Source organism: Pezoporus flaviventris, unplaced genomic scaffold (assembly GCF_033815535.1).
Source record: "Pezoporus flaviventris isolate CSIRO_AGI_PZ_B2104156 unplaced genomic scaffold, CSIRO_AGI_Pfla_v1 ptg000066l, whole genome shotgun sequence".
NCBI classification, from domain to species: domain Eukaryota; kingdom Metazoa; phylum Chordata; class Aves; order Psittaciformes; family Psittacidae; genus Pezoporus; species Pezoporus flaviventris.
Genome location: NW_026892614.1, coordinates 28,482,882 through 28,496,541, shown reverse-complemented (window position 1 = coordinate 28,496,541; position 13,660 = coordinate 28,482,882). Strand labels below are relative to the sequence as shown.

General features: G+C 42.1%; 1 protein-coding gene across 11 annotated transcripts in view; it reads right to left on the bottom strand.

Moving 5' to 3' along the window:
- Positions 1–12,765, bottom strand: part of REPS1 (RALBP1 associated Eps domain containing 1) — a 62,927-nt gene extending 50,162 nt beyond the window's left edge. For 10 of the 11 annotated variants that reach the window (XM_061471711.1, XM_061471719.1, XM_061471718.1 and 7 more), the window contains exon 1: positions 12,456–12,765. In XM_061471711.1, the coding sequence (XP_061327695.1) occupies positions 12,456–12,608 (153 nt within the window). In that variant the 5' untranslated portion in view covers positions 12,609–12,765. Of the gene's footprint in view, positions 1–11,936; positions 12,038–12,455 lie in introns of all 11 variants that reach the window. The other variant, XM_061471721.1, reaches the window with a different exon arrangement.
- Positions 12,766–13,660: the final 895 nt, after the last annotated feature.

Below are 13,660 nucleotides of genomic sequence, written 5' to 3'. Positions count from 1 at the left end.
ATCTACCTATAATCTCCTTGAAGGAGGATTTAAACATTCAACAGGTAGTCAGCTATACTGATGGGGGAGGGGAGAAGAGATAAAAAAAAAGTCAAGGGATTGCTTCACTAAGATTTCTGTTTAGGGCTTTCATCTCCTTAGGAAGAGAGAGCATAAGGAATTTCCTTAAACTCTTCAAGCAATGCAGAGCTACCTTCCAAACAAAGTGCTCCATAACTGTTTTCATCTCCTTAGATATAAGGATCCTGATAACACACTACTGCAATTAACTGGACTAAGGCCAACAATTCTGTGAAGCTCCAGAATTGCTAGAAGCTGTTGATAAAAAAACCCCAAACAAACAAAACCCAATAACCCCTCCCATTCAACTCCCCTCTCAAAAAACCCACTCCAAAACACAAACTAAACAAACCTCAGTGCAGTAAATTATGAAATTGCAGTCATCATACTGCAAAGATGTAACAGCATCACCACCAATACCAGGAGTTGGCACAGATCAGACATGCACAGGAAGCAGTATGTTGATGACAGGCACCATTTCAAGCACATGCCCTTTAGAACTCTTACAGGTTTCAAATAAGAGGTCCTTGAACTTGGAAAAGTCTATGAACCAAAAAAACTTAGACTTGAGAACCCTTAAAAATTCCTGCTGAAGTGGAACAAATCACATCTCTATCAAGTGTTGCAAAATGCCCTTTCCAGAACTGAGAAAACCTCTCTGGGAGAGTGTTCCAGAACATCACAGTCCCCCTGCCCCAGGTTTTTCCACAAGGCAAATCAAGTCCATTATCTGCAAATATTATTCATGCAAAAGTACAACAGTATTTAAACAGGGATGACTTAAATGGTAAAACAATAAATAAACCAACATGCACACTACCTACCTGGTAAAGATAAAAATATAATAAAAAAAATAAACCATGCACCAGAGGTGCAAAACAAGTTTTCACATCACTTTTACAGTACTTGACACAAACTGAAGTTAAACCAGACCATGAGCATACTTTTGCTTTAGTACTCAGTACATGATTTTCGAGTTTTATTGTGCATACTGACAACAACCTAATGAAAACCAAGAAATGCATCGAAAAAGGTAATGTTTTACTTCAGATAAAAAAAAAGCTAAAAAACTTAAAATAACCAGCTGCATTCAGTTTTAGGTTATTTAATAAAATTGTAGCCGATTACAAATTGATTTTGATTCACAGTTTAAACCTAAACACACTATCATGCCAACAACATTATTCTGCATCCCATATGCAGCAATTCATTGATGAGTATTCCAAAGCTCTTCGCAAACTTAAGCATTAAAGAGATATGACAGGATGTTTTCCAAATCGAGATTAGAACACAATCTCAAAGTGGGTACTAGAATATGCTCTCCAATAAAGGAGCTCTCCTGAAGTCATGTAACCCACCCAGCTGAGACAAAACACAAATTAACCATGTCTGTATGGTTTAATGTAATCTGGGGGTATATAAGGGAATTTGAAAAAAATACTTCCCAATCACTGCTACTGTAGCAGAAAAAAAATCCCTGACCATTACTACATGTTGAAGACCTACAAAAAGCTCCTCTGTGCTTTTCTACGGGTTGAATACATTTCCTTCCTCACAATGTTACCTTCTAATCTTGCTACTCTGAAACCGCTGTTCAATAGGTCAGTTCTCGTCACTCTTTTATCTCAGTCTGTCGCACTAGTTGGAGACCACACGGCCTGACATAGTTTTCTAACTACAATCTCTCACCTACCATCAACAGATCAAAGCGACACTTATTAGTTATTCAAGATGTTTTCAGTTTTCTTCAGGAAATCCTCACCTGACAGGTAGCTCCTCAGATGCAACAGTTGTTGACAGCACTCCATAGCAGGAACAAGACAGAGAACTGACAAAGATCTTTCTTTTGATGAGTTATTTTTAACCAAGTCAAGTCTCTGACCCAGTTCTCCACATGGCTCCAGAAACATGTTGCACACAAAGAAAAAAAATTGGAGACAGGACAAAAAATGCCACTAAAAGAAACAGCCTGAATATTGCTCTGAATTCTATTTTTCAGCACTAACAGCAGCATATGACAAACATTTAAACAGTCTTACCCCATCTGAAGATCATTTGCAAAATCTATTTATGGAGGATATCAAGAACTGCTATATTTAATGCACTAAGTGTGAAGTAGAGAATGTTCATGTGCTGAACTGCAAGTGTAACATTACCTATAATGCATACATTTATCTTATTAAGTACTTCAGAAGCATAGTAGTAAATACAGTTAATTAATTGACACTAAGAATTCCCAGGCACAGGTTATATTTGGACACTGCTGCACTTTGTTGCATAACCAATAGTACGCAACAAATAGTAAGGTCTTCCTTTCAAGTTTTACTGACAGATCCATGAAGATGGATCTCGGTCAATGCCATAAACCTGGCTTCAGAACACAAGCCTTTAAAGAAATAAACCCAGTAGTATTGGAGGACTTCCAAGATGACACACGCTCTCTGGCAACAAACTATTTAGAGTCCCCTACTGTCTGAGCCTCTCCTAATACTTTTCCGCCCTTGATTTTCACACCACACATATCCACAGTGGAAGCAGACTACTGAAATACCAACAGAAGGAAAAAGCTACCTATCAGCTCTGACAACTAATTCTCTCTTATAGGTACCCAGAACTAAAGTTTCCCATTCCACAGGTCATTTCAGGTTCAAGCACACATGTGTTTCAATCAAACGAAATTTCAGAATTAATCACATCAGAAATAAAGAATTAGCTGTTAAAAAAATGACCCAATATTTAAGCCTCATAGAAATTACTCTGCCTCTGTACTTTGGGCTCGGTTTTACAAGAGTGTTCACTCCCCGAGTAAGGGTTGTCAGATCTAAAGTCATGTTTTCACTTTGTTAATAAAGCAGCAAAAAGCACTGAAAACTTAAAACTCTGGTTTACAACACATGCACATGAAAAATACATATCTTAACAAATGAATGTTGAATGCCACACACACACACAAAAAAAAAAATTACAAAAAAAAACAAAAACAAAAAACCTACCTCCACACAAAACCACCACCACCAAAAAACACTCAACCACACTGAAATTTCATCTGCAGTAGTACTTTTTGAACCAGCTGTATTTTAGCTAATTTCTGACATCAACACATTCCCAAAGTGGTCTACAGCATCTCCTGTTTTTCCTGGTAGCATATACGTTCATGGTAGATTAGCCTCACTTAACACACACTTCCTAATACAGCAGCTTTGATCTTTCCATTTGCAATCAAAGTCTATGGTCTTGATAACAGCTCCTGCAAAAGCTGTCACAGCCCACACACATGCATCTTACCTGTAGAGCCTCTTATGCAGAGCAACACAGCTCTCTGAGGTCAGTGGTTCCCTTCTTGATTTGGTAGTACATGGGAACCACCATCAATCAAGATGATGTAGATGCACACTACATGCAACTACAAAAAAGTCTAAGATACTGATTTAGAGGGGATATTTCTCCAAAGATCTAAAGCCACAGGCCATTCTACTTGACTATAATTCATAAACAAATTATTGCCAAATAACCTCAAAAAGAGGACAGAATAAAGAAGCATATTCCTTTTTTACATGTTCAATAGCACCAATGAAGGAAAAAACAGGCAGCCAGATGAACATTCACCTAGGAAACAACCACTATCCTCCCAAATAAAAAGTCATAGCTGGAAGACCTCAAGACAGAGTCATTCTTTGCTTGCATTAAGATTCTCTCTACTGCTGTTCTTCCAGCAGAGTATCTGCTCATGAGAAAGGTACCTTACAAGCAGTAATGGTAATAAAGCAGCAAGAAGAACGAATTAAAAAACCCTGAAGCAGCAAAAGACAGCCTGGGGACTTAGAAGAATGATTTCTAATTCCTGATGCATAAAGAAAGGTTCTTTTTTTAAAAAAGGAGATATTCCACATACCTGTCTCCTCTTCCTATGCAATTTTACATTACTGCTTAACCTAAACAGCTACTTCCTCCTCTGCTCTCAGTTTCCCAGTTCCTCAATTCCTAAAGCACTAACTGTTGCTCATCTATCTGATCAGACAGTATGATTCTTCAACTCAGTAAGCCAGCAAAAAGTTATTGTGATTATTAAGCTGAATCTGTCTACCGTACAACCAACCTCAGGAGCTAGAGGGCACATGGGAACATGTGGCTGGTATTAAGTTTGTTCATTTGACTCCAAACTTCTTACAAGACTGCAGCCTCAAGAAAGTTGTGTTCTTTGCATTTAGGAGGGGCAGAAAAGGCAGAAATGAGGTAACTGAACAGAATGTCACATCAAGAGCACTTACAACTCCAACTGATTTCTTTACCTTATGCAAAGAAGCCCCCCTAACAAATGACATAGTCACATATCAGGTTGCTAAGAACTGCCCTCAAAACGAAGGTGTCTTTTTTCATGGTGGTGTCATGAATAGTTCAAGGAATAGGAGATGAAGAAACACACTTCAGCAAGAATGCCTGAGCTAGTCTGTGACAATTTGAGACTCCAGAGTGATTCTGTAACACTCAAGTCATTGTATCTTCCTGGAAACAAACAAACAAAAAAACCAAACAGTAGCAGCCAAAGTATCTATGTAAGCACCAAGAAAGCATCTAGCTGCAGCAGGCATTGGAGGGATATTTTGCAGCAATAATATATTTAGTATTTCAAATCATTACTCCAATAACAAATAGTACAAGGGAGGTCACATGGACGTTCTAATTGTCAAAGCTCTTGCCATGCAGCATTAGGTTGAATATTTTTCCTGCAAAATTCCTACTTAAGCGCTAAATGCTGAAGGGAACAGCATTCATATAGACATTTTGATTCCTTTGAGACATCCTTATACCCAAAGCATTCCAGTAGTTGATATTCCTTGCTAATAATTATTTTCTTACTTTTCTTGATATTTTCTACACACATGACCTCTCATCAATATGCCAGAACAAATGTAAGAAATGAACACATGCTTCTCTTTGCTAATGTAATATGAAGATTAAAGCATTATCTGATCCCAGAATTAGTGAATGTGCTGTAGCTTAGCTAAATAAGACTGCTCAGATCTGGTCTTGTTATTCCTGAGCACTTCCATACAAGCTTACCTGAAGCAACTGTGCCCATCACTTGATGCTACTTTCCCATCTCAATCTGTTTTCCTCTGAGTATCCATGTGACCAGTGTTAATTAGTTACTTAGCTTTGCACTGCTCTCCTCCCAGTAAGGCCTACAATTCTTAACAAGTGTCTATCAAAGTTTAAACAAAGGTCAGTTAAAGTTCTAAGAAACGCTTGTTTACAGAGGTACATTTGAGACTCAGTATAGAGCTGCTAACACTTGGTCTTAAACAATTTAAGACATTCTAATTCAGAAAAAAAAAAAAACAAAAACCAAAATCAACAAACCAAGTTGTACACACTATTGCAGTAAGAACATCTTGACAAAATTAACAACTAATAGTCTGAAGCAGGAGTAAGTTGGCACTTAATGCTTCATGTTACATAGCTCGGCCCTAGTCACCCACTGAAGATGAATTTGAAACCGAGTCTACTCATTGTTCTGTTACCATACTTCAGGAGCATTTTAGATGCCAGAAGTCAACCACTCCAGAATTTCAGGTCAGACTGTCATCTTTCCTAAGTCCTTTAACCTAGTAAAACACAGTTCCTATACATCCTAGACAGGCATGCCTAAGTTACAACGTGGAGGGTTTTGTATAACAAGTGCAGGAGATAATTTACCTCTTTAGACACCAACAACGGCTGGAAAAAAAAGCCAGTCATAAACATGATCAGCAACTCAGCACATTAGTTTATAAAGAATTACATTGCTGACTTAATGTTCTAAAGATCTTATTATCTAAAGAAATAATAAAGGAAAATAAAAAAAGGGAAATATATTCTTACACTAATCATTGCTCGAGCACCAGCAAGAAAAATCTGATAGACATAATACTGCTCTCACACTTGCTTCTGCCTCCAAATTCATTTAAGCAAAGAGCAGAACTCCAATTTTAAGTCTAAGAATTCTACAAGCAGGACTAATCTAAACAGCAAATATTTATGACCTAACAGGTGTGAAACTTGTCTGTAAGAAATATTTTGAAAGCAACTATAACTGAAAAGTAATAGAGATTGCTAGCAAAGTCCTACAATATTACAGCATCTGCCATAATATTTACTGAAGATAAGACTAAGATGAAAGCACGTTCGCGATTTTTCACAGGCAGTGGGTAAAGCGCTCAAAACTTCTAATACAACAGAATCATCTTCACAGGAAAAAAGAAAAAAAGATCAAGTTTGCAACTCATAATTTTGTACAGCTAACTTGATTCTAAGCTGTATTTGCCAAAGGCCCTGATATTTCTGAAAAGGTATTAGAATTCTATCCAGTCATGTCAGAACGGATATTAATCATTCCTGCTGTCATCTGAAGGCACACTTAAAAAGGAAAAAAAAAGAAACTGTTTTCAAACAAAGCTGAGCTGTAATACCTGAAATTAGCTAAGTGCTGTGGCAGCATAGGGAATTATAAAGGAATTATTTACTATATAAGTGACTATACACAATGAATGCCAGTCAATTTCAAAAGCTCAAAACCAGAAATCAGGTGAAAACAAATGTAAGTCTAACAGACTTAATTTACAGACCTAAAGTTTTGCCATTAACTTTTCCCTTTCATTTCAACAACAGTGATTGTTCTCTAACTAAATACTGCTGAGATATGAGGCTACTCAAACTAATTAACTGCAAAGACCAAACAATCTGCAGCCCACTATAGTCTCTGTGAAGGTAACACCATTAAACTAAACTTTTTCACCAGAAAACTCAAAAGTACAATTGTATAAGTATACAAAGCAGACCAAAAGCCATTTCTGGCACTAGCAGAAAGTAGACTACTTATAGATCTTATCATTACAGAGAAATAAAACTAACTTACTGCTCAACTGAGAGGAAAGGAAAATACTCTATTACAGTAACATCTGAAGGGAAAAAAAGACATACTTCACAAATTGGATATTCTTAATTGCGGACCCAGACACTGTTTGCATTTACAACAGCTTTTTAACAACCCTTCACTTCCTAAACAAGATCTTAGATACAGCATAATGTGTGTATAAACATGCTTTACTTATATAAAAAATGTATATAAATTACATAATATTACAATCATAAAAAGCTCCAGACTTTATGGGTAGTTACATATTTCTACACTGCAAGAATGCCGTAACAATGACCTGTGGTGAGTATTGCCTCAGAAGTCTAAACTAATTTTATTTTGAAAAGTCATGTACAAAAGCTGTAAATTTTAAAATAAAAAATACCAACCCCAAATATATGGGCTCCATTCAATAAAGTGATTTAAGATTTGGGCTTGTTTGCAGATTAGGTAAAGGTCAGTATTACAAGAGAAAAGCCTTTTTACGCTGCAGACCTTTTTTTTTTTTTTTTTTAATAATCTGAAAATGCCATGTATTTTTAAATATACTCCAAATCACTGAAAGGAAGGCAAAGGCCTCCTATAAGGATTCTAACTTCTTATCTCACGAGTTCTGAAAAGATAATAAATTCAGCAAATGAACAAGAACCAGACTGAGTTTTCTGCATGTCTCCACCACACAGGTAATCCTGCATATGCCCTGGCTCAGCTTCCATTTGCAGTTGGCATTTAGTAAACTCAACTGATTTGACAAACAGGTAGTCTTTGTGTAGGAAAATTCACCGAAACACTAACTGCAACAATAAAATCTTTGTGAACAACTTTGTTTTCCTAGATCCCTTTCTCTTGGCACCCATTCTTCCACAAAGAGGCCAGCAGTTTAAATCAAGCACCCTGAATTTTGTTTTGCCATGTTCTGGCTATGGATTATACTTCCAATTACAATTGCACCACATGCCAGCAGACAAACTCTGGCACCTGAGGAAACTACCGCTCCAAGTCTGTTCCATTTGTTTACCAAAAGCTATCACCTCAAGAACAACAGAAGGCAGCACATGCTTGCACCTTAGCTGTTTTCCTGCACAGTGCAGAAACTGCAGCTAATAAGTGAGGTGCTACACCAAGAGTCTGGACTTCACAATGAAGCAGCTGTATCACAGGCATGCACTTTCTTACAACTTTTGATGTGAAGACAGCAAACTCGGACAGAACTGAGGCAGACAACCAGAGACCATTTTTTTCCAACAATGACACAAAGCAATCAAAAATAATCTGTCTGTAAAGACTCCTTAGAAATGGAGGAAAAGAAAAAGGAAGGGGAGGGGGCAAAATTAAAAAAAAAAAAAAAGCTTGAGACTGGCTAACGAGCCAAAAATACGCTTTACTGTAATTGATGAAACTGGGCATAATCACCCAATTAATCTGTCATTTCAAAGACTTTCTAACACTAAATTAGAAGTCAGGTAACACTGTTGCACAAGGCCAAAACTGAAAATGACATTTCATTTGTTCTAGAGAGAGTACAAGCAAATATTCTTGTATTTGTTGTTTTATAATAATGTTGCATTTTAAAGCAAGATGCCTTGACTAAACTTCAGATGAGTATCATATGCACAACTGATTACTTCTTGAAGTTTGTATGATTCACAACCAAAGAGTGTAAGTTCATAAAATATTCTGTGATTAAATCACCCAAGAAATAATCCTACAAATTGAACAAATGGGACAGCTATTACATTAATCCCACAGACAAGTAATGAATGTTACAATTCATTTTTTTTGGCTGACAAAACAGTTGCTTTTCAAACAACTTCACCACCAGTAAAGAGGTACCAAGAACTGACTTCAACAGCATAGCTACATTAGGGTTTTAGGTCAGATGTGGAATGTGCTTATGAAGCCCATTTCCTGATCACTCTCACTGGTCTGGTTCATACTGTGCAGCCACTCCAGAACAGGCAACTAGATTTCTTTTGTATGAAGCTAACCTAGAAGATACACTCTTGGAATACACCTAACAAATTGCAGCTAACCAGGCCAGAATTTTATCAAAGGAAAGCTTCTGAAATACATATACAGGGTGGATGGCAGCTCCTCAGCATCACTTGTGTTGTGTCATACTACTTGTTAAGACAAACACTAATGCACATGCAACTGAGCCACAAGCTCAGGCAGCTGAGTCAAGTGAAAAATAACTTGACAAAACCTAACTCTCGGCTGAACAAGCTTCCTGTAACAGCTCACTGTCTGTTCAAATAAATGCCAGTGCCAGCACCAACCAGCTCCAGCTTCTACCGGTTTAAGCTACCATGAAACCCATGCTAGATCACAACTGAAATGCCCAATTGCTCTAGAAAAAGTGCCAGCACTGACATTCATTCAACCCCCGTGTTAGCTGATACAGAGTTAAATCAACAAAAAACTGTGATTAATTTTCTTCCTGCACAGCCCCTGATGCCAGCGTACAACAGCATTGGACAGGCACTGGATTCTTCACAAAGAGAAGCGGCAGCAGGAGCACATGGATGAGGGCAGACTGAACCTCCTGTTTCAGTGGCAACTCACAATTACATTGGTTTAGCTGCAATGTGAAACCACACCCTGAGAGCAATTTAAAGACTCGTGTAACTGTTGTGAAGTAGCTGGACTTGTTATCCCAACACAGGTATTTCTATTCACTGTTTTATGCAAATCTTCTACCTTGATGCTAATTTCCATGATGCTCACAAAAAGGCAGAAATATGGGTTAATAAAGGCTGGTGTTTTCACATGTGCAGTTAAGGCTGTAAGACCTTTGGTGTGGTATTTTTGTTTGGTAGTAAGGCTGTCCTTTTGTAGATGTGTACTAAGTGGACATAGAGCTTTTCTTTTCCAGGGTTTTGCTGCTTTGTGAGCATGTGATTTGGATACAGCAACCATATCTGTTTCAGTCTTCCATATGTCCATTTATTCCCATTTAACAGGCAGCTGGCATTGTCCCTCAGAGGCAGAAATGAGAATGATTAACAATGATTAGATGCATGTATTAACTTTTCGTGCTGCAAGACAGATCTCACATAAACAGAACTATTTGCAGGAAAGGTTGTACATCTATCCAGCCTTCAAACAACACATTTGCAAGCAGAACAGGTTATGGGTCTAAAAATGCAAATGTCACCGATTTTCATTTCCAACAGAATCAGCTCTGAATTATCTAAAGGTATCTACAGGCCTGTACTACTGAAGAGGAAAAGCTCTGAGAATTCCTCAGGAACACTTGGCCCCCGTGAGTTTGAAGAGCAGTGATTTTGTGCTATGTTTTGCACACTTACAAAGGTACTTAGCATTCACGTGACTGCTACTACACTTGCATTCCATGATTATACAAGAATTGGGTAACTGAATCAAGTTCCTTTCCACACAAGCATCAGGTGCTTCAAATGAACAGGGAAGAACACAGCAGCACATGGTCAAAAGAAAATTCCATGTCCTTCACAGGATTTCCTTATTTCTTAACCCACATCATCTTGAGGTTTTAGTTATAGTCACAACTTCCAAAGCATCATCAAATGCAACTTCCCTTCAAAGAACCCCCTTCCATTACATTCATGCCTGCATTAACCTGATAAACAGCCACAATTAGAGGAGAACATAAAAAACAGACAACTAAATTCTCTCCCTCACAAGGACAGGGTACTTACAGGTGACCAACAGCAACCACACATGATATTTGTAATGGGTCAAGCTCCTACGGGCATTTTGACTTTCTTTGTGTTACTTACAGTCTCATTCCTCAGGCAATCTAATATCTTGTTTGCCATTTTAACTCAAGGTTTTGCCTGAGATCACTACAGTGATAAACCAGGTCTGCTTCTCAAGTTAATTTATTTGGAACCCATGGAATGATGCCCGAGTAGTTTCTTTTCTTCAGATGTGATCTACTTCACAATAAAATATCTAACCTCATCTGCAACAGATAAGGATATAATCTATGGCCACTTGTATTCAAAATTCCAAGTACTTCCAACTCTTTTGAAATTCTTACACTACATCTGTGCATATATAACAAACTCTCTAGCACTATGCTACTTTATCTCTACAGTGATCTGGACAAGTTCTATGGAAAATAGATTTTAAGTACAACAAACATGTAGGCATTCACTTTCCTGGGATGATTTTTCTGAAACTGGTTGGCTACACACAAAAAGAAGCAGTGGGTGGCCCTTGAGAAATCTCACTCATCATACTGAGTATGCAGACACTCTTACCATTAAGTCCAGTCTAGCAAGTCATCAAATAAGATATTACTAGTTTTACCAGTTAAGAAGAAGCACTTCTTATTCAGCCCTCTTCCACTTTTTTGCATCTTAAACTCATTTTAAATAACTAACTTACTCTTAGGAGACCAAAACACGCTACAGGTAAGCGTAAGTATTCTCCTGGAACCTGGTACTAAACTTCAGAATGCCAAAATTTTTGTACGGCACTTCTGGCTATAGTGACTTTAATGCTTTGCTAAAAGTGCTGCTTATCTCACTAGGCTGAGGATGAAACTACATAAAAGGCAGCATGGCTTCTTATATACAGTTTTACCCAGAGCAGCTCAGAACACGACATAAACTTTGAAGAACTGAACAAGGCCAGAGAGAACTAGAGAAGCAGGAATTTATTACAAATAGCTGTTCATAAGAAGATTTCATTTGGAATACTTTCCCCAAATAATTAGACAAGTCACATTAGAGCAGATTTTCCCTCTTCTATGTCAGCAGCTCTGCAATACTGCTACAACTTTTAGACGTAACCCAGCCAACGAAGTAAATGCTGAAACTGTGCATATATATATTGCAAGCACGGGCCCGTGTCACTCTTAACACTGCATTTTTCATTGTTAGAAATGTTTTGATGACTAAAGGTAAGGTAATATCTGCCGAGAACTGATGTCCAAAAGACTGCATGGCTTAGATCAAGCGGATCAGCGTCAGTGGCAGCCGACAATACAAACCCAGATTTCCTTCTGTGCTGTTGCTCTTCATCAGCAGACTGAGGAATGAATCTCCCCCGCATCCCCAAAATGCTTTTGAGTTCTCATGCTTCGGATAGCCTCTGCTGACACGAAACAAACAAGACACTTTCCTACCAGTTGCTGGACTTGGCCAGCAACGATGACCAACAGCCCCTTCCTAGCCCTGTACCCGGAGGCCCCACAAGCCCATAACCGGGGGCTGCTACAAGCGTGCTCGGCGCAGCGACCCGCTACACCCGCCGCCCTTTCCTCTCGGCCGACGAAGCTCAGCCTTCCCCCGCCGCACGGGCTCAGGTGCCCGGCTCTTGCGCCGGACAATAGCTCCCGACTCCCCCGGCCAGCCACCGCCGGCGGGACGACCCCCGCCCTGCCGAAGGGCCGAGCCGGGCGCGGCAGAGTAGAGCGAAGGCATCCCCGGCCGGGTCTGCCTGCCCTGGGGCAGTACCGGCGGGGCGGTGCCCGGGCCCACCGCCCCCGCAGGGAGCCCGCAAGGTTTACCTGCATGACCACGTCGTTGGGCAGCTGCGCGGCGCGGAAGAGCTCCAGGACGCGCCCGTTGGACGCCACCTTCTTGGTGCTCTCGGTGTCGCAGTAGGAGAAGAGGTCGCAGTAGTAGCGCTGCTCCGCCTCGCTCAGCGTCAGGCCCTCCATCTTACGCCCCGGCTCCGCGCGGCGCTGCTGCTGCTACTACCGCCGCCCCGCATCCAACAACGGCGGCGGCCCGGCCGGCAGAGGGGAGGGAGGGTCGGAGGAGCGGGGGGAACAGCGGAGAGCGCGCGGGGCCGCTGCGGGGAGGTAGGGGGGAGGCGCGGGGAGGGAACACGCCGCCAGCCGCCGCGCACCCCAGCCAACCGCCGCGCGCGAACGCCTGCTCACACCTTTCCCCCCCCCCCCACCACCAACCGCCCACACGGCGGCGCGCCTGCGCGCCTCCCCCCCCCTCCAACCCCCTCCCGCGCCTGCGCCGACCGCCTGGCGAGCGCGCGCCCCGGAAAGGCGGGCGCGGGAGAGCGGCGCCGCGCCGCGGGGAGCCACCCCCTCCGCGAGAGCGGCGGTGGCGGAAGCGGCAGGCCCGGTGGAGGAGGGCGGGGTTAGCGGGGAAAAGGGCCAACGGCGTGCCACGCCGCCTGCGGCCCGCCCCGACTCGCGTCACGGTGCCGCGCCCCCGGGGGCGGGCCGTGAGGGAGTGTGGCGGCAGCACCGCCCGCCTTCCCGGGGCCTGGATGTGCTGTGCTGCTGTGCGCGGCAGCGCCCCCTATGAGCGCGGCGGTTCGGGGACGCGCGCTAGGCCGCTCTCTTCAGCCTGGGACCGTGTTGAGCTCCCTTCGGGGGCCGGGTTGGGGCGCAGGCACTCGGCTGTCCCCGGCGCAGCGGCTGCGCCTGTGTCTCACTGGCTCGGCTGTGGCTGCGCGCAGTGACCGCTGCCGCAGGGACCTCGGCCGCCGAGGGAGTAACCCGGTAACTGAGGCGGGAGTCCTGGGCACGCAGTCGGCCCGACGCCGCGAGGCTCGACTGCGGCGGTGGCGAGCCGTGCCTGAGCCGGCTTGGCAGCGTGGGCTCCGGGCACACGGCGGGAGGTACCGCCAGTACGGGTTCTCCCGGGGGCTTGTGGAGAACGGCCCGTTGTGCTGCGTCGGCCCTGCTGTGGCAGCCTAACTCAGCAAGTGTTCTCCTGCCACCGTCCGGACCTGATGCAACACCAC